This window comes from Ostrinia nubilalis, chromosome 14, assembly GCF_963855985.1.
Source record: "Ostrinia nubilalis chromosome 14, ilOstNubi1.1, whole genome shotgun sequence".
Classification (NCBI taxonomy): Eukaryota; Metazoa; Arthropoda; class Insecta; order Lepidoptera; family Crambidae; genus Ostrinia; species Ostrinia nubilalis.
In genome coordinates, this window is record NC_087101.1 from 9,451,735 (window position 1) to 9,472,752 (window position 21,018).

Here is a 21,018-nt window from a genome sequence, read left to right on the forward strand (position 1 = left end):
GTATGCGTCGGCTGTCTGTGTGCTGAGGCTATGCGCCTTCTTTTCCTCTGCAAATGGACTCCGCAGAATACCAGTCGCCGTGACGAGCTCTGCGCCGTCACTGCCTTTACTGAGCGGAGCCCAATTTGGTACCAAAATTATAATTACTTTTTTTAAATTTTATATATTTTTTGTTTTGTATTAGAATAAGTTAAATATTGTGTAGGTTTTAAGTGCATGTAATTTGGTGCCAAATAAACATTTCTTCTTTCTTTCTTTCTTTCTTTAATATTTTTACAAGTTTTATTAAATAAGTGTTAGTTATAGATATTATTTTGCTGATATTATTATGCTGAAACTAAAATTCATATTTAATTTTGTGGTGCTAGTTCTGGGTCAGCTCTACTAAAAAATAAAGAAAGTTTAAAAAATCTTAAATTAAATGAGTGTTAACTTTTATTTCCTACAACAAATTGTTATATCGTTAAATACAAATAAAACAAAATTTTAGACAGATTTTTATTAAGAAGAAGTAAATACATTTAAATTATTTATCTTAAATACAAAAACACAAGTAGCACAGTTTGATGCCCGTTTTCACCATCAATCCCTAATTTTGAAGTGACTCCTATACACAACAGGACTTTTGTTTTCATAGGGGTCACTTAAAAATTAAGGTTTGATGATGAAAACGGGCTATGTTTTAGAGGAGGAGCCTGATTCTCGTTACACAGGTTTACCTTACGAGAGCGGCACATTTATCTTGAAATTGAAAACTGTTTATTTAATTAAAGTATTTTCTTTTTTTTCCAAAATAAACTTTTTAGTTTACGGGGCGTTTATTTTTACCCGACTGCGCCAGAAAGAGGGTTATTTACTCTTAAATCTGAAGTGTTCGAGCTTCGTCGCGGCTGACATGCACAACTGTTCAGTGGTGTAAGGTCCATCTGGAACATAAATAACCATTAATTACATATTAGCCAAAAACTACGCAATTCTGAAAAAAGACAGTCTTTGTCAATCAATCATCTAGAATTCTAGATTAATCTAGAAGATAACCGTCGATTACCTAAAATGGAACATATGGGGTTAGGATTCGTTGGAATATCTAAAACTTTGCAGACGAAAACAAAGTTAAATATTTGAGAATAATTAATTAAGGCCTTCTCATTTTATACGAGGTAAGACGTTGTGACATCATCACCAACATCATCATTTCAGATATAGGGCGTGCACTCCTGAACCTAGGCCTCCCCCAACGATTTTCATAATGGCCGGTTGGTAGCGGCCTGCATCCAGCGCCTTTATGAGGTCGTCGGACCTCATTGTAGGTGGACGTACTACGCTGCGCTTTCCGGACGATAGTGTGTATTCTATCAAAACTGGGTTATTTCTAAAACTTACCAATCGTAAACCATTCCGTAGTAGAAATCCCTGCATCTTTTCTGGCCTCGCTGATAGCTTCCCGCATTGCAAAAGGTATACAAATAGCCATACACGTAGCCGGTTCTCCAGTAACTATAAACAATTGTTATGTTTAAGTATCATCACAGTATCAAAGTTATCAAATTATTTCACATCGATGACCAGTTTTGTCTGTAGTCTAATTTAATAATTAGAGAAGCACATTGACAGAGTGACTTCTTGAAACCCATTGTATCAGATTCTACAAATTGTTGCTAATATTGAAAAAGCGCTTAACAAACCTTTCGCTCCTAGAATTTTTGCAGAGCTGTAAGATTTTTCCCTAAAGTAAACCCTGAAGTCTTGTGGGATATCCCTGGCTAATGGTACGTGGTAGTTCCATGCGCGATTTGAAAGCACTTCTCCCGTCTTGTCGTCATACACAACTTTCTCTGATGTCCAATATCCCATACCCATTATGAATGCACCTTCCACCTGAATGACAAAATTGCAATCCTTATTTTATTACAACAAGTCTTTAGAAAAAATCCAATAATAATTTGTGTGTATTTTTGTAATGCAGATTTCTTTTAAACTTTCATGATTAACAAATAGTTCACTCACCTGACCCACATCAATATTAGGACTGACACTTTGTCCAACATCTTCATACAAATCCACTCTCAAAACTTCCGATTCCCCTGTCAATATGTCTACTTCAACTTCAGCCAAAGTTACGCCATATACTAAAGATATAGGGGCGATCAGATGAGCTATAAAACTACGGGCCATCAAGTCTATATTGAGTGTATATGCTTTGTCTATAAGCTTTTCCCACGATGGATTTAGTAGCAGAAGTCTAATAGGTTCTAGCCGCAGAAGCAGCTGCTTGCAGCAATCTTCTACACCCTGCCCAATGCTTTGTGATGTCAAACTTCCACCAGTGAAAATGCCATTTGGGGTTGTTACGGTATTTTGTCCTTTCACTTTTATCTTGTCGATAGGAATTTTCAAAAAGTATGCGGCAATCTGGATAGCTTTTGTATTGATTCCTTGACCTACCTCAATACCTCCATGGTTTATAGTAACCGATCCATCACCGTGATTAATAGACATATTAACTTCGTAACCTGCCGGACTAAGAGGAGTGTACTTCATCAATGCCCATCTTAGGCCGCGTTTCTTCCACCTATTTTCAGCATTGAATTTCGTCACCGCATCTCTTCGTTTTGTATAGTCAGCTTTGGTTTTCAAATCATCTCCCATTTCTTTAATATCTCCATACAAAAGTGAATCTAAATTAGTCATTCGCACTTCATAGGGATCTAATGAGAGTTCATATGAAATCTGTTCCATGATTGTTTCTGCCATAGCTATGTTTTCCAATGTTCCTGTTTAAACAACAAATTGTGAGTTAAAACTCTAACAAAATTGTACATATTGTGTTTTAACATTGAATTGAACATTAACAAACTCAGCTAAATCGGAATATTCGGTTAGATTTATTTACATAGAACGAAAATTGCTTATGGGACCTAAGTTATAAGCATGGTGGAAAGCAAATTGAGTAAATTTTTCCATTACTATTTTGCATTTACAAGGCTGAACTCATTGATAAAGCACAAGTTGAGGTATTTATGCAAATCGTCTATGGGAATAAAGTCAGCATGGCAATTAAGGCTGTTCTGTTTGAACGCAAATAATTATATTTGTGTTATTGTCATTTAAATCTTACCGGGTGCTCTACAATATTCGTTTCTCGCAGTATCAGTGAAAGAGTCATAAATTTTGAAGTTCCACCACAATCTTTTATAGCAGTTGTGATGGGCATCTACTCCTACTACGGATAATAGTAAACTGTTAATATAACCGTTATCTTCGTATACATCGTAATCCATGTATTGTACACGGCCTTGGCTATTCACTTTAACCTGAAAATTGTCAAAGCATTTTTTTTAAATGCGTTATTAACAACGACCATATTTTTAAATATTTCTGTCGATTAACATTTTAAAATTACCTCTACGTCACAGGAGCATGGTAACCTTTTGCCAATACCTTTTGCGACTGTTGGCAATGACAGAAACAAACGGCAGGGTCTGTTCAGTTTATAGGCCACTAGACTGCAGGCAACACCGGCCAAGGAGCTCCTTGATATTTTTAGTCCAAAGCCACCACCGACTCTGTTCGTAAAAACATCCACTCTGGAAATAAAATACGAAATTCTTATTAACTATGAAAATTACAGCAATAATTTTTTTCTTCTAATAATCTTGAATATAATTTACTGTGACAAGACTATTAAATTAATAAATCGATGATGATTAAATAAATAAATTTTCGATAAAATTTCCATTAATTGTCATACAGACTTCAAGAAGAAGTAGCGTCTTGATCAATTTTTCATTGAATTTTTTGATTCCCCTTATCCCCTATGCAAATAATTTATAACTACCTTGGGCTTAAATTATGGCGTTTTAAGTTTTAACGACAATCATATTCAATTATATTTTTATTATTATGGTATGTAATTTACTTCCGCAATAACTACGAGCATTGAATTATTTTATGAGACATAAGTAAATGTAAATGTTATTCTTACCTGTTAATATCTAAATTTAAAGCCTTTGCAATCGTATACTGCACAGCATCCATCCATTGGGTGGTACAGTGGACTTCGAGACCCATCTCTGATGGCCGGGTCACGCATACTATGGACTCCATAGGAAAATGAATCTGTGCACGTATTGTGTAGTTCGATTTGAACTCTTTTTTCACAAATAGCCCACGACCGATATTAGGAATCGGCAAAAATAATTTGGTTCTCGATTCATCTTTTCTGGCTACCATCACATCAGTCACTGGCGTTTCAACATTTTTATAAGTAACTTTGACCTTTTTGGCAGCTCTTTCTGCTAGCGCTGTAGATTCTGCTACAATTATACCTAATGGTTGGTTGTAGTAACTTACTTTATCATCGCAAAAAATTACTTCGTCTTTAATAAATGCTATTGTCGCTATTAGTATGAAAGAGTTTTTCCCTGGTATATCTTTGGCTGAATAAAATGCTATCACACCGGGTAGTTTCTGGAACAATAATTTGAAAATAAAAAATATCGCTTAATTAAGTGACCTCAATGTACAAAATTATATTTAAAAACATACCAAAGCTTCAGAAGCATCAATGGACTTGATTTCTCCTTTGGGGATCGTACTTAATACGAGTGCACTGAATACCTCATTTGGAAAAGCTGGTAGATCGTCAGTATACTTCGCTTCGCCTGCACATTGAATCTGAAATACGCAATACAATTTACATTAGATCCAAAATTGAGAATTTTCTAGGCTTAAAATGCAAAAGACTCTTAAGAATAACAGTGTTTATTATAGCTTAAAGAACTTTTACTTTTAGCATTATTTTTATGTATTTTACCCATTTGATTATACAAAGAATAACACTTTATTTGACACAAAACAATAAATTTATACATTTTTGCTAGTGCCAAATGGACACCAGTATATTCCGCCAGCAAAGTGCGTGGCTAGACACTGATTTTCATTTGAATAATTACAATAAATTCCCATACAACTGTAGAAAATGACCGCTAAAAGATCGCATAAATTGTTTCATGCCCGTATGTAATGTAAGCATGTCACATAATTCTAAGCGATCACAACCGCCCTTGGACATCTTATTGCTTGCCTTGCGTGACCGATTGACAATAGTATAATTTACTACATACTACTCACCAAAGCTTCTACTTTTGGTATAGGCTCATTGAGAGGATACAAGTCGGGGTCCGTAGGTATGCTCTGCTGAGCGCTAGACACCGGTCGGGAGTCATGGAGGCGCTTTACACCTGAACGGTAGCGAGCATCTACTTTGTCACTCGGACAAAGCGTCAAAAGACCCTGAAAATATTAAACAAAAATATCACTAACTTTTCCATAATCACTTTTATTGATATACAAATATTATAATGTATGTGATCGTATAATCTGATCGAGCTAACTGCGCACCTCGTTGGAATGTGACTCTCCCTCGCACTCATCCCTCGCACACCTGCGTTCGTGTTTGTACCAGAGCGTCGATGTGACGTCACGGATGCCAGGTGCGCAGTTAACTCGATCATGTTGTATTATAAGATATTGAGTCTTTGTGATAAATCTTCCAGTTGGCTAAAATAGAATTTACTTACTTTGTAAAATAGAGCTAAAGCCAATTGTTTTCTATAAGCAGCAGAGTCATCTGGCGGATGTTCTATGACGACTATTTCCTCATTCAATACTTTAAGAGCTGATTGTAAAACATCATCTGAAAACAACGCTTTTCCTTTCAAGTATTCTTCTGTTTTCGTTGCTCTAATAAATTCTGGAGATAGATTTCCATACACTATTCTTGCCTCTTGGACTTTATTATCATTACTTAATTTGTATCTAAATCCTCCATTGACTATAGCATGTGCATTTTGTGAACGCGGCATAATCTGTAAAGTAAAGTAGGTAACTTATATTAATATTGGTTTTAAAGTTTGTTATCACATGTGCTTATTTCTAAGAACCTACCTTAAATGTTTCTATTTTATATTGATTATTCAAAGGCGGTATCATGACGTTATACAAAATCTTTCCTTTCATATCTGCATTTAGGAATTCCATCATAGGTACTTCTTTAGATCCGTTTGCATCAACTGTAAAAAAAATATCAAGTTTATGAAAAAAAATATTTTCGATGCGACTTAAAAAAATAGGTATGTACCTACCTATAGTCACATAAGCGCCAACCGTTTCGAGGAGTAAAAATATATCTGAAGGAAACATTGGATGTTCGTGCTTAGTCATTAGATTCCCTGCAATGGACCCTACCTAAATAAAACAGTATTATTAATTAGTGAGTTTTTCATTTACTCCATTCACATTTACCTTAGGGCCCTGGCCCACGGCGACTTTTTGTAGCGATGCAGTCGCGCTGCTGTAGCGCGTTAGTAGCGCGTTGGCATCACTTCTGTACTATACATGTACAGTACAGTATACATGTACATGTATACTGTACATACAATGCACTAGCATTGCAAATGCGACTAACCCGCGCTAGTAGCGATGCTGACGCCATAAGCGAGGGCCCTTAGCCTTATACTCATTCGCACTTACATTTCTTACTGGTATAGTAGCAACTAACTGAATGTGATCATGAAACTTCTTTAAATAACCAAATTCATCGCTTCTCTCTTCAGCAGCACTTTCGAATATATCCAAAAGTTCGGTGAGGGTGGTGATCGCACCAATGACCAAGTTTTGGTCAAAAATGTGACCTTTTAATTCAGATACTCCACTTATGTCTATTAATATTTCTGGATATTCATCAATTGGGAACGCTCCTGAAACAAATAAGACCAAGAAAATCTCATTAAAACCCGATTTTGAATTCCAAAAATTTGGATCTCCATTCGAACTGCAATATACCTTTTGCCGTATTTCCAACAACCAACATGTATGATTCATCACCTTCAGCGCGTAGAATATCAAATATTTGAGATACTTGTGTAACTCTATACCACTTTTTGCCATCTTTAAGATTTATCTTAATAACTTCATCTTGATTCAAATTATCGTTTACAAAGCACCATTCATACTCTTCACATGATTTGTTACAAACTTCGTTGCTCTTTTTGCAGACATACAAATCTTCTATATCAGCTATTTGATTGTTTTTAGCATCAGCAGCAAACTTTTTAAATGACGCTAAAATTGGTCTGTATCCAGTGCATCTGCACACATTGCTCGCAAACGATTTTTCGATCTCCAATTCGGTTAAATTCTTTTTGCTTCGTGCAAGACTGAAAAATATACGTATACAAGATTACTTGTGGGTGATTAAAGGTATTTTTTAATGCAGAACAAGGCAGGTACATATTTGATCGCAATCGCATCTGATGTTATGTGACATACAGTCTAGGATGGTATATCCACCCTGTAAGTGCCTATTCACTCTCTCCTTTAATGGCCCGGATTAATAGTGTTCGGGAAAAACAGCAGCAGACAGCGAATTCCAGTCTCTAGCTGTTCGCATTACAAAAAGTTATCGAGCGCTTAGTGCGAGCTGGTGAAATGTCGACATCGACAATGTAGGGATGTTACGCTAACCGGCGTCTGGTTCCCCAGTGATGGAAGGGGGCTGGTGGATTAGATCATGTTTTGTTATGGTGTCCGTACATTGTGGAGCCATTGCAATCGTAAGGTCATATTAGTCTTTATTTTAATTTAAATTGACTACAAGACATCATAATCATCATCATCATCATTTCAGCCATAGGACGTCCACTGCTGAACATAGGCCTCCCCCAATGCTTTCCATGTTGATCGATCCACCTACAAGGTGGACCGACGACATCGTAAAGGTAGCAGGGAAGCGCTGGACGCAGGCCGCTACCAATCGATTAAATTGACTACAATATTATTAAAATCTTCTTAAATTACCTATACATAGCCATGATCCAACCAGGAGTGCAGTGTCCGCACTGAGTGCCATTATTCTCAGCCAATGTTTTTTGAATGGGATGGTAACCGTCCAGCTTGTTCCCCACTTTTTCAACGGTGGTGATTTCCCAGTTGTGGCAAGAAGTTACTGACACCAGGCACTAGAAATAAAACCTGTTGTGCTAACATTTATACGTACCTGCCATTGATATCAAATGTAACTTTTGTACCAAAACTAAATAAATATCTTTTACAATCAAACTTGACCTAGTTGTAGGTAAGTATAAGGCTACCCATGCAAGTCATATTATACCATAGTCGTAGTTATGATGGTTCCATCCTTATCAATGGTTAAATAAACAAATCTGTGACGGTTTATGTGGCGATATTTTAGATAAAAACTACGACCATAGCCTAACCTAATGATTACTTTTTGGAAGACCTTGGGTAGGGATCACAAAATCCCAAGCCTGATGGCTACCCAAACCGTTGGGTTATGGTGGTGAATATTAGCCAAACTTCATCCTGCAGCTGAGTGGATGATATGTAAACTGATTGTCAGTTTGAATAATTCGCAAAGTAAAGCAAAACACATAATAAAATCTCAACTCAATAAACTGTCTGTGGTTCACCAGCATCAAGGCATTCACTATGAAATTGTCCTGAACAAAGCGCGAGCCCGTACACCAAAATATGGGCGACCGCCCGGGTAGGGGAATGAGAAAGTAACTGAAATGGTGTTCACACTATTACGTCTCGGCCAATTTCCCGCATAGTGTACTTGCGCCATAAACATGACAATCTCAAAAAGCTTCTCCTTAGTAGCATAGTCTGCATGGTACACAACTTACAGAGTTTACAGCTACCGGCTGGTCTCCAGGCGACTTGACGGCAGTCACGATGCAGGCTCCACAGCCACCCTCACGGCACATGAATTTTGTGCCCCTGAGCTCGAGGTGCTGCCTGAGGTAGTCCACCAGCATCGTGTCGGAGCTCACCTCCGCTCCTTCCACTGTATCAGACCATAAAAGCAAGCTATGAAGTAACCAAGTTAAAAACTCATTTATTTATGCAAGTAGGCTTTTAAAAAGCACTTTTACACGTCCCGTTAACCCTACCACTGCTTCAGGACAATAAATAGGCCAGTGCTGAGAAGAAGAAGCGCAAGAAACTCAGTCACTAGTGAAGTAAAGTCACGATAGCCGAACGGTGTAGGGGTCGGACTGGCCGACTCGTGATCCGAGGAACGCGGGTTAGAATCCCCCCGCTCGGCTATTGTGGTGAACCCACTCGTAACACAAGCATATTTTAGCTTACTACGTGGGGTTAATGGGATTATTAGTAATTTGTATTTACAAATTGTTAAAATTATTTTTAAAAAAACTGGGCCAGATCAAGGAAGCAGTTTTCAAGTAAGTAGGTCAGTGTTTCACACACTTCTTTGGTAGAGTTATGCCCGTTTTCATTATCAATCCTTAATTTAAAAAAATGACCCTTATGAAAACAAAATTCCTGTTATGTATTACTACACCAAAGGGGTCACTTAAAAATTAGGGATTGATGGTGAAAACGGGCATAATTATTGTCATCTAATTTTAAAGTGCCACTTATGACAAAAAGTTAATGCTGTATTTATTGTCCTGAACAACCTACGCATATAAAAATGATTAAAAATAATATAATAAAGAAAAAATATTTTATTCACAAGGGAGAAAGAAGCTCTTGGCTCAGGCTGAAGGCGAAAGAGTTTCCCCGGGACTCTTTTTGATTAAGTAATTTCACTTACCTACGTACATCGTTCTGTCCTGAAAGAGTTGTGTGAGAATATCCCATTTCTCATGCTAAATAAGTAACACTTATTGTTCGTTATTTGACCAGTGGACCCTTTTTTAGTGCACATTATAATTTATTTGAATTATTTGCCATAAAGTTTGCATAATTATAATGCGTGTATTTTAAGAGGACTTCCATTATGTTCAATAATATTATGTGCTTGTATTCACTAAGTACCGCAACACTTCTAATGATACTCGTTCATATTTTAATTGTAATTAATAATTAAACGTTACTATACCAGTGTACTGCTGCCCGTTAACTGTTAGTTGTATTGTATCCATGATTGCCAGAGGACACTGCTGCACTTGACAGTCAGTTTCAGTTTATATATGTATGATAATATGTTATCTATTGTAATACTGTCAGCAGGTAAAACTGTTTGTTTGTCTTTCTGTTTTCTACCACGTGGGCTAACTTTTAACTGGGTCAGATTCAAGGTCGAAACATAAACTGTCATAAACGTTTGACCTGCATTACTAAATAGGACATACATTATTATACTGCTATTTATTTATGTTTTTGCTAGAAATGTCCCTGATTAATGAATTGTTAGAGAAGTCTGAGGGATCGGTACGCGGAACATGGTTAAAGAAAACAAAAAACAACTTGAGTGCATCATTAAAGTACTAATTATTTAATAATCAAAGTAAGAAATAGTCCTCATTTTCTTTCTAGCTGTTTCACGACGGTTTTTTTTTCTATTTTTAAGGATTTAATAAAAAAAAAAACTCATTTATTTATGCAAGTAGACTTTTAACAAGCACTTTTACACGTCCCAGTATTAACCCTACCACTGCTTCAGGACAATAAATGGGCCAGTGCTGAGAAGAAGCAGCGCAAGAAACTCAGTCACTACTTATTGTCAGCCTCTTTTTCAAGGGTTTTACTAATTAGAAACTTATTAGAAAGTTTCACTAACTATCACAGAATGATAATGATGATGACAAACTGTACTGTACTGTACTGTAAAATACGATGTTGAATTTACAATTTAATTACAGTTAGGAAATGAACATAAGATTAAAAACAATTTAGATTGCTGCTCCAGTAGGTACTAGAAGCGTTATTCTTTTTGGTATGTCATTGGCTTTTTCCATTAATTCAAAGTACCGTAAAAACTATGTTTTCACAACATGTTTTTTCTTAGCCACCTTCTCATGACACTTTTATCTGCCTTTCCTACTTTATACATAATGTAAAAATCCGTGTTTGTAAAGTAAGAGAAAGACAAATAAATGTTATTTATTGCCATAATAATGGTTGTACACTATCAGTAACATTTAAACATACGAGTAATTAAGATGCAGGTTGACAAAACAATCTTTTCTACAATTTGGAGCTGATTTTGGAAATAATTGCGAACTAACTGCCTATGCCTTGTGTCTTGCCAGATATCTTCAAGGAGCGAATTCCACACCTTCATAGCCTGAAGATAGAATAATAATAAAAAAAAAAAAAAAAAAAAAATCTTTATTTCATTACCAGCGGAATAGAAGAGTTGAAAAAATCCAGTCCGATGAAGAGGTACGGAAAGGACCTCGCTGGAACGCGACTCTACGTCGCACTCAAACGCACACCTGACCTCCCCGCGTTCGCCCCGTGTCCGTAACAGAGCGTCGATGTGACGTTACGGCTGCCAGGTGCGCATTTAACTCGGTTGAGTTGTAGGTAGAGACTTGGACATCTCTATCGAAAGACTAATGACTACTTAATCATGTTTATCAGACGTAATTGCTGAACACCTATCATCATCATCACCATCATCATTTCAGCCATAGGACGCTAATGCTGAACATAGGCCTCGGCCAAAGATTTCCATAATGACCGGTTTGTAGCGGCTGCATCCAGCGCCTTCCTGCTACCTTTATAAGGTAGTCGCTCCACCACGCTGCGCTTGCACCTATAGCTACATACATACAGGGTGGAAACGGTAAGTGATCTCACTCGATTATTTCTAAACTATACAAGATATCGAAAAACTGGTTAATGATCCTGAAAGTGCTTCACAAGCTCTTTCAAACGCTACCAATAATAGGTTACAGAATAAACTGGAACTATCAGAAAATTCAATGTTTCCAGCTTCCATACTAAATGTATGCCAACCACACAATATTAGAAGTGTAATTTATTTTTTGTTAAATAATTAACTTAAAAAGTCGGTTAAATAAACTCGTAACTTGCATCTTATTTAAAATTATTTGTGGAAAACATTAGTTTTAAGCTTTACTTGCTATAATATTATCAAGAGATGAGTTTTTTTTTTTTTTTTTTTTATGTGATAGGAGGCAAACGAGCAAACGGATCACCTGATGGTAAGTGATTACCGTCGCCCATAGACACCCGCAGACCCAGGGGCGTTACAGGTGCGTTGCCGGCCTTTAAGGTAAAGATACGCTCTCCTCTTGAAAGCTTGCAGGTCGTATCCGTCCGGAAACACCGCAGACGACAGTCCATTCCACAGTTTGGTTGTACGGGGCAGAAAGTTTCTAGAGAAACGTACTGTTGTGGACTGCCAACCATCTAAGTGATGGGGGTGGAAGTGCTGTCGGGTAGATCGGTGGCGAAAAGTGGCGGCAGGAATAAGTCCGGATAATTCTTCGGAGCACTCCCCGTGATACATGCGATAGAATATGCACAGTGAGGATACATCTCTACGCAGCGCCAAGGGGTCAAGCCGATCCGAAATGTCCTGGCAGTCAACGATTCGAGCTGCTCTCCGTTCAATGCGGTCCAGAGGGAGAAGCTGGTACTGGGGCGCACCTGCCCAAAGATGAGAACAGTATTCCATATGAGGCCGAACCTGCGCCTTGTAAAGTTGCAGACGATGGGCTGGAGTGAAATACCGTCTCGATCTATTGAGCACACCAAGCTTCTTCGAGGCTAATTTAGCCTTACCCTCTAAATGACCACGGAACTGGACTTCGCTCGATATGTCGACACCAAGGATAATGAGTGCCATGACTGTGATAGTACTAAATGTATGGAAGATGGAAACATTGAATTTTTGGATAGATTCAATTCATTCTGTAAGCTACTGTTGGATAGATATATACCGATACCGATAGATACCGTTGGATAGAGCTCGTTAAGCACTTTCAGGATCAGTAACCAGTTTTTCGATATCTTGTGTAGTTTTTAATATTATGTAACTTTACCAAATGTATGGAAGCTGGAAACATTGAATTTTCGGGGAGTTCCAGTTTATTCTGTAACCTATTATTGGTACCGTTTGAAAGAGCTTGTGAAGCACTTTCAGGATCAGTAACCAGTTTTTCGATAACTTGTATAGTTTAGAAATAATCGAGTGAGATCACTTATCGTTTCCACCCTGTATAGTATGGATTATTATTTAACAGTGGAAGTCTAGCTTTATTAAATTAGGTAGGTATTCTTGTAATATATTAGGCATACTGCTATCAGTACTTAGTATTACTATTGCAATTCAGGCTCGCTTTGAATACTAATTTCAGGCTTTGAAGGACGTAAGTATCAAGCTGATTCCAGACTGACTTGACGATTAAATGATATCAATAACCTAGCAAATCTACATAACTAAGCAACATAAAACATGTTTTTCAGTAGTAATATGAAATTTTACAAGCATTGCTTTGTTTTTTCTACTGTTAGTTTTGTCTTCTGTACAATAAACTTACTGCTTTGTTAAGTAGTAACCAAGGACAATGAACAAACAGAAAAAGAGAAACAAATAGGTTTAATTAATTGAATTTCAACTGCTCGTATTTTGTTGCGGCTGCCATACAAATGTTTTCCAAGGTATATGGGCCATCTGAAATAACACAAATTACGAAATGTTTGGTAATTGGTAAACCAGTTATACAGGGCAGGGTATCTCAAAAACAATGGATAACCTCACAACTATCAATAGGCCTCCTCAAGATCTCTATAATATAAAAATTTTGACCATAGAAGAACATTTTATTTTTAGAAAATTGCCACCTATGACTAGTTTTTCTCATGAAATTCAACAAACTAGTTCCAAAGTATTAAAAAAAGTAGAAAAGGAAAAATTAATTCGTGATCTCGCATCGCAATCGCAGGTGATAATTTTCTAAAATAAAATAAAAAAAAAAAAAAATTCGAATTACCGTGATATTTTTACCTGGTCAAAATTATTATGTAGGTATATGAGAAACCATAGTGAGGCTTATCGATAGTTACAAGGTTATCCATTGTTTTTGGGACACCCTGTTTATTATGTTTGTAGCTCTTTAACGAAAAAAATATGAGTCTTTTCAGTTAGTAAAACCATAAGTTCACGTGTAAGAAAACGAAACAACCTATCAGAGTAAATACAAATGAGTAGGTCATCTTCATAGAAACGCACCGAGCTCGGTTTGTTTGTGAGCTCGCCAATACGACCCGTTCGCGCTATGTTTGCCGGTCCGTGGAATGCGCGTCCCCTCCTCCAACCGCGATTAAACGCAAATAATTGGTGATTATACGCAATTGAGTGTTTTATTTTACGCAAATACACAATTTTTATCAATATTAATAAATAAAAAATATTTTCAATATAGTTTGCTAAAGTTATAGGCCCTTTCCTTCGAGTGACGTCATATCGCCAGCGGCAAACTTATCGCGAACGGATAGTATGCGGCGCGCACGAACACACTGACAAAATTTAGCGTGGATTAGCGGGATGTTGCGCCGAATTTTGTCAGTGTGTGCGTGCGCGCCGCATACGAACGTATTGGCGCGCTCAAATACAAACCGCGCTCGGTGCGTTTCTATGAAGATGACCTACTCATTTGTATTTACTCTGCTATTAGCGACTAAACTACTCGTATTACCAATATGAAACCATTCAGTAGTAGGGATGCCGGATTCAGTTCTAGCTGCAGATAGGGCCTCTCTGATTGCAAAGGGCACCACCACTGCCATGCATATCGGAGGTTCACCAGTCACTAAAAATAAATAGGTCTCCATCAATCTAAGGCATACACCAAAATACGTCACTTCTTAATTTAAAGTAAACACTACCTTTAGCTCCAAGAGCTATATCACCGCTATACGAATTTTCTTTGAAATAGACTCTGAAGTCCTGGGGGATATCTCTAGCCTGAGGCACATGATAGTTCCAGGAGCGATCTGTGAGGAGTTCGCCAGTCTTAGCATATACCAGATTCTCACAGGTCCAGTATCCCATACCCATTATGAAAGCACCTTCCACCTGTTCACAAAAAAATTTTTTTGTTCAGTTATTAACATCATGATGGATATAAACACTTTAAACTGATATAAGCTGTCGCTTCTTTTACCTGACCAACATCTATAGCAGGGCTTATACTCCTCCCTACATCTTCCAACAAATCAACTCTCAGCAGCTGAAATTCTCCAGTAAGGACATCTACTTCAACCTCTGCCAAAGTCACACCAACCGCAGTAAATATTGGAGACACAAACTCTCCAATGAATTCATGTACTTGCAAATCTATGTTAAGTGCAAACGCTTTTTTGATTAATTTCTCCCAAGGTGGATTCAGCAATAAGATCCTAATTGGCGCTAATCTTTTCAATAGCTCTTTACAACACTTCTCTACACCTCTACCAATATTCTGCGATGTAATGCTACTGCCTGTCAAAAAAGCATTCGGAGCTATTGTGGTATTGCTTGCTTTTATTTGAATCTTATCCATTGGTATCTTTAGTAAATAAGCACAAATCTGAACAGCTTTCGTGTTGATGCCTTGTCCCATCTCGACACCTCCATGAGTGATAATGACTGATCCATCTCCGTGATATACTGAGAGATTCACGTCGAAATAAGCAGGACTCAAAGGATTCCATTTCATAAACGACCATCTCAAACCACGTTTTTTCCATCGGTTTTCTTTATTAAACTTGTCGACAGCTGCTCTTCTGTTATCATAATCGGATTTACTTTTAACACTATCAACCATTGCTTTATATTCCCCATACTTTGTTTCTTCTACGTTAGCAAATCTCACATCTAAAGGGTTTAATTGCATTTCGTATGAGATCTGTTCCATAATCCATTCTGCCATTGCAATATGCTCTAATGTTCCTAAAATTAAAACCAATTGGTGAAAAGTTTTTATAACGTTTTAGTTGATTCCTTATTTAATTTTTATTACCTGGTGCTCTGCAATAAGTATTTTTCGCATTGTCTGTATTGGTGTTATAGCATTTGTAACTCCATCTGAGCCTATCGTAGCAGTTACTATACGAATCAAATCCAAGTAGAGCTACTATTTCACTACTAATATACCCGTTGTCTTCGTAGATGTCGCACTTCATGTTTTGTACTTTCCCTTTTTTATTAACTCCGACCTGCGAAGTAGGTAAATATTCTAAACAAGTTCCTTATTTTAATAATGAAACAATTTCAAAAACATTAAATACTTCAAAGTTTGCTGAACAAGGGAATCTCTTTCCCACAGTTCTCATGGACGACGTTAAAGACTGTATAAAACGACATGGTCTGTTCAGCTTTTGTGTTACAAGACTACAAGCAATGGCCAGCTGTGTAGGTCTCGATATCTTTAAGCCAAAGGCACCGCCGAGTCGACGAACATGAACGTCAATTCTGAAAAGTAAAATTTTCTTTAATATGTGAACTACTTCAATAAAACCGATGCACTGGAAGGTACATAAATGTTACTTATTGAGTTGAATCTTCAATGCTTGTGATATCATGTTCTGAATGACATCCGTCCATTGAGTCGTTGTAAACACTTCCATTCCTTCTTCTGTCGGTCGTGTTATGCAAGTCATCGTCTCCATACAGAAATGGTATTGGCCGTATATTGTGTATTCAGTTTTGATCACCTTTGCAACATCAAAGCCTTTTTCTATTGCAGGAAACGGTAGCAACAATTTAGTTCTTGACGCATCGTTTTTGGCCACTTTGATATCCAGTACAGGCTCTTTAACATTGCTGTATTTCACTTTCACCATTTTAGCGGCCTTTTCAGCAATGCTGCGTGTTTCAGCCACTATTATGCCTAAAGGTTGATTGTAGTATTTGACTTTTTTACTACATAACACTTCTTCACTTGCAACAAAAATCAATGTGCCTACTGGGATGAAGTTATTAGGTCCTGGAATATCATCAGCAGTGTAAAACGCGATGACCCCAGGATAGTTCTGGAAATATTTATTATGAATGATTTACTGTTTTGCTTCAATGCATGATATAATGTAGGTACCTAGATTATTCAGTGGTTTTACCAAAGCATCGCGGGCATCTATCGACTCTATATCGGCTATAGCCACGTCACTTGTGGCATATGTTGCAAACACTTCACGTGTAATTGAAGGTAAATCTTCTGTATACTTCGCTTCACCGGAACATTGAATCTTAAAATCAAACAAAGTGTTACATCAACTATCTATTTAGTTTCTGAGGTTGATTGTGGTTTAGCTTTAGCTACATTTTAGTTTATCGTCGATAATTTATAGGTACCTATTTTGAGTAAGTAACGTCAATAAATTGCAGGTACCTATTTTAAGTTTAGTTATCTTTTTTCCTTGCCGTGAGGACAACCTTTAAAATACCTACTTACCGTTATAAATTCAAAGGAAGACGATTGTGTTATTTTTAAACATTACGGAAAACTTCGATTAAATAAATTAACATGTAAAGTGTAAAAAAAAAGTATGTCATACCAAACCCTCCACTTTCTCCACAGGTTGGTTTAAAGGATACAATCTTCGGTCAGTAGAATATTCCTGACTGGCTTTCGACACCGGTCTAAATTTATTTAGGTCTACAGACCCTGATTGATGCCTAGGGTCTAATTTACCAACTGGACATAATGATAATAAGCTCTGAAAGTAATTATAATAATTTGAACACACAAAAAGAACGCTTAGATTGATGGTTTCAACTAATTTTAATAAATACTAACTTTATAAAACAACGCTACAGCCAACTGTTTTCTATAACTAGCCGATGGTTCAGGTGGATTCTCAACAACCTCTAACTCATTAACTAAGGAACTAATTGCTGATTGCAAAGTTTCATTTTCAAATAACATCTTCTCTTTCAGCATAGTTTCAGTTTCTTTTGCTCTGTTGAACGACGAAGATAAACCACCGTAAACTATTCTAGCATCTTTTACTTTACCATCTTCGTTTTCCAATTTGTAAAGAAATCCTGCATTGACAATAGCATGCGCATTTTGAGCACGAGGCATTATCTAAAAAGCAAGCAAATTTTTAAAATACCGTTTCAGTTCAGTTAATACATTACGTATGAAACACTTATATTCCAAGTTCTAACATAGGCTTACTTTGTAAGTGACGACTTTATATGAATCATTGAATGGTGGTAACATTATATTGTACAAAACCGTATTTTTCATGTCTGTTTCCAAAAATTGTTGCATTGTCAATGTCTCTTTGCGCTCACGAGAATTCACTGAAAATAATCAAAGTAAAGACATGTCTTATTGCAGGTACGAGTTTGTTACCTATTTTCTCGTAATAACTACTTTGCGTCTAAATTACTTACAAATGGTCAGCATAGCTCCAACCGTTTCAAGTAAAATAAAAATGTCGGATGGAAATTCCTTATGTTGATGCTTTATCATGAGATTGCCTCCAATTGTCCCTAACTGAAATCATTAGATTGCTATTATAAAAAGAAATATTGCAATGGTTAGTAGCAGACTTGTTTTGCGATAAGTCTCTTACATTCTTTACAGGAATATTGGCTACCAAATTCATGTGATCTGCAAATTTTTGTAAATAACCAAAATATTCTTCCTTAGAAACATCCTGAAAGATGTTTATCATTTCATTGAGAGTTGTAGCAGCACCAATGATGAGGTTCTGATCCATCATGTAACCTTTTAGCTCTTTCACTTTATTGATATCTATTAAAATATGCGGATAGTCCTCAATCGGGTATACTCCTGTAGAAAAACTGAACGAATTAGATCTTCGTACAATAGCGTAGGTACATTGTTAATGGTATACATAATTGCGAGTTTTACCTTTAGCAGTATTTCCTGCAACTAGCATATAAGACTCATTTCCTTCTACGTCCAAGATTTCAAAAATATCTCCAACTTTTTCTACTGTGTACCATATTTTTCCATCTTTAAGGGCTTTTTCAACTTTACCCACAGGTAAAGCATCGTCTTTGGTGATATGGCACCAAACTTTATCGTTACATTTCTTGGTGCATGATTTGTTATTGTTTTTGCATGAAGTAAGATTTTCGATGTCGGTAATTTTGCTGCAAGATGGAGAGTCTTTGGCAAACAATTTAAACGCATCCAAGATTGGTCTGTAGCCTGTACACCGGCAGATGTTACTCGCAAAAGATTTTTCGATATCGAGCATTGAAATATCTTTTTGGGTATTTATGAGACTGCAAAGCAAATCAAACGTATAGTCATCATAGGTAAGTATTTTTATTTGGGAAAATTCAAACGATTCAAGCCCGTAACCGATAGCAATTGCAAAGATTTTTTAATGTGCACGTCACATCAGGGCATCAAACCCAGAAACTTCCGATTGCGGAAGTCTAACTAATATTCTGTAGAAGCACCGACATGACTTTATTCAAGTTAACGTATTTTTATTTAACTACTCACCTATACATAGCCATGACCCAACCAGGAGTGCAGTAGCCACACTGAGTGCCGTTCTTCTCAGCAAGCACTTTCTGAATCTTGTGGTAGCCATCGAGTCGGTTACCGACTTTCTCTATGGTGGTGATATCCCAGTTTTGGCACGAAGGGAGCGACACAAGACACTTAAAAATTGGAAAGCTCATGGTTAGGAAGTATTGTGTCTATAGCGATAATGCAACAATTTTGGCTACTGAAGGTGCAAGTACTTAGCCAACTGCACACAGCAGCAGCAGACTATGTGTCGCTAGCAACGGACGCTATTTCATAGAAATACATAGAAACCAGTAGCGTCGCTGTTCATCTGCTGCTACTCCTCTATACAGTCGGCTACGAACTTGCACCTTTACCAAATCATCAGAATTCTTGAGGATCGGAGAGGTTATTTTTACTGATGGTAAAGTAGTGCAGGGAAAAGTTGAGGGCACCAGACCACGTGGTAGATCACCAATGAGATGGACGGACCAGATCAGGGCCGCAACTAAGTGCTCGGTTAGCGAAAGTACCCGGAAAGCTGCAGTCCGCGAGGAATGGCGCCATATTACGAGGAACATCACTCTGAATCGTGATTCACAATGATGACCACGACCACTCTGACAAGAGTGTACCGACTGAGAAGAAGAAGAAGAAGAAACCTTACGTGGATTTGATAAATTGAAAATATTTTACTTACAGAATTAACAGCAACGGGCTGTTGGCCTGGTGCTTTGATGGCAGAGACGATGCACGCGCCGCACCCACCCTCGCGGCACATGTATTTTGTTCCACGCAGCTCTAAATGATTCCGAAGGTAATCTACCAGTGTCATGTCTGAGCTGATGTCGTTGCTAGAGACTGAAATTTAAAATAACTGTAGGTATACCTGCTGCTCCTCCTTTGCTTTCGTGGTTCAATGATTACTTAGGCAGTTGTTTTGGCTGCCTCACGCGTGTCTAGATGCTAAGATTTCTTTTTTAAATGCAAAAATAAGAGAAGCAATTAAGTCGAGGTTTAGTAAGTACGTAAAATGCGAAAGAACGCATTGAAAAAACGCAATGAAGACACATTTACGCACGTAAATAGGTAGGTAGGTACCTAGGTGTAGCAACGAAGCCGATCCAATACACGTGCTGAGAGCATTATTTTGAAATAAAATCTTAATTTGTTGATATTTTGCGAAATTTGGTAACTTGAGATTATTGTTAACTACACAAAAAATAGCTTACAAATGTTGATGAAGAGGCATAAGTAATATAATAATAAAATCCAACGATGGACGTGTGGCTAGTTTTAAATTAAGACAACATCACCAGAATCGTCAGTCTCACTCTCCACTGCAGAAGCAGTTATTCATCAAAATAATTTAGTTGGCAAATGCAGGATTTGGCTTACACTCCCCACGCTGCGCTACAGCCCTGGACAGACGGGTTGAGCTTGGGGAGGCTTGAACCGTCGCCGACGTCCAGGACACCGCAGGAGACACTACCATCTCCATGCCCCCTCGTATGGGTCCTCGGCCACTAGACACGGAGTGTTCGGTGGCCGCTAAAGGAGGATCCGTGGTGGCGGCGCGCGCATGTGTTCACGCGAACCCTTAGCGAAGAACAGAGGAGGTACTACTGCCCTGAAGCCAGTCATCGCTTGCTTAAGCAGAGTGAGCCACAGTCTGGGGTGGAGCCGCAAAAGAATGTCTAGGCCGTCTAGCTCGGACAATAACTCG

General features: G+C 37.6%; 1 protein-coding gene across 1 annotated transcript; it reads right to left on the reverse strand.

Moving 5' to 3' along the window:
* Positions 1–744: 744 nt before the first annotated feature.
* LOC135078322 (uncharacterized) lies at positions 745–20,151 on the reverse strand. The gene is made up of 33 exons (XM_063972921.1): positions 19,993–20,151; positions 19,284–19,444; positions 18,678–19,057; positions 18,376–18,596; positions 18,194–18,296; positions 17,973–18,100; positions 17,589–17,879; positions 17,347–17,508; positions 16,909–17,037; positions 16,340–16,824; positions 16,081–16,264; positions 15,813–16,008; positions 14,976–15,742; positions 14,698–14,887; positions 14,508–14,621; positions 13,421–13,483; positions 9,935–10,000; positions 8,712–8,872; positions 7,861–8,021; positions 6,847–7,220; positions 6,535–6,761; positions 6,147–6,249; positions 5,950–6,074; positions 5,583–5,870; positions 5,134–5,295; positions 4,549–4,677; positions 3,986–4,470; positions 3,404–3,587; positions 3,119–3,314; positions 2,008–2,774; positions 1,686–1,878; positions 1,384–1,497; positions 745–926 (listed from the first exon to the last, which is right to left on the reverse strand). The coding sequence occupies exons 1-33, from the start codon at positions 20,125–20,127 to the stop codon at positions 850–852; spliced, it is 7,521 nt and encodes a 2,506-aa protein (XP_063828991.1). The 5' UTR covers positions 20,128–20,151; the 3' UTR covers positions 745–849.
* Between the last annotated feature and the right edge of the window lie 867 nt (positions 20,152–21,018).

What these genes read in the sequence shown, in the direction of transcription:
- LOC135078322 (XM_063972921.1), bottom strand. Translation starts at nt 20,127, where the DNA reads ATGACACTGGTAGATTACCTTCGGAATCATTTAGAGCTGCGTGGAACA. An exon ending in TATAGCTCTTGGAGCTAAAG is followed by an intron (nt 14,622 to 14,697) that starts GTAGTGTTTACT and finishes ATTTATTTTTAG; the next exon opens with TGACTGGTGAACCTCCGATA. An exon ending in CGAATATTGTAGAGCACCCG is followed by an intron (nt 2,775 to 3,118) that starts GTAAGATTTAAA and finishes TTGTTTAAACAG; the next exon opens with GAACATTGGAAAACATAGCT.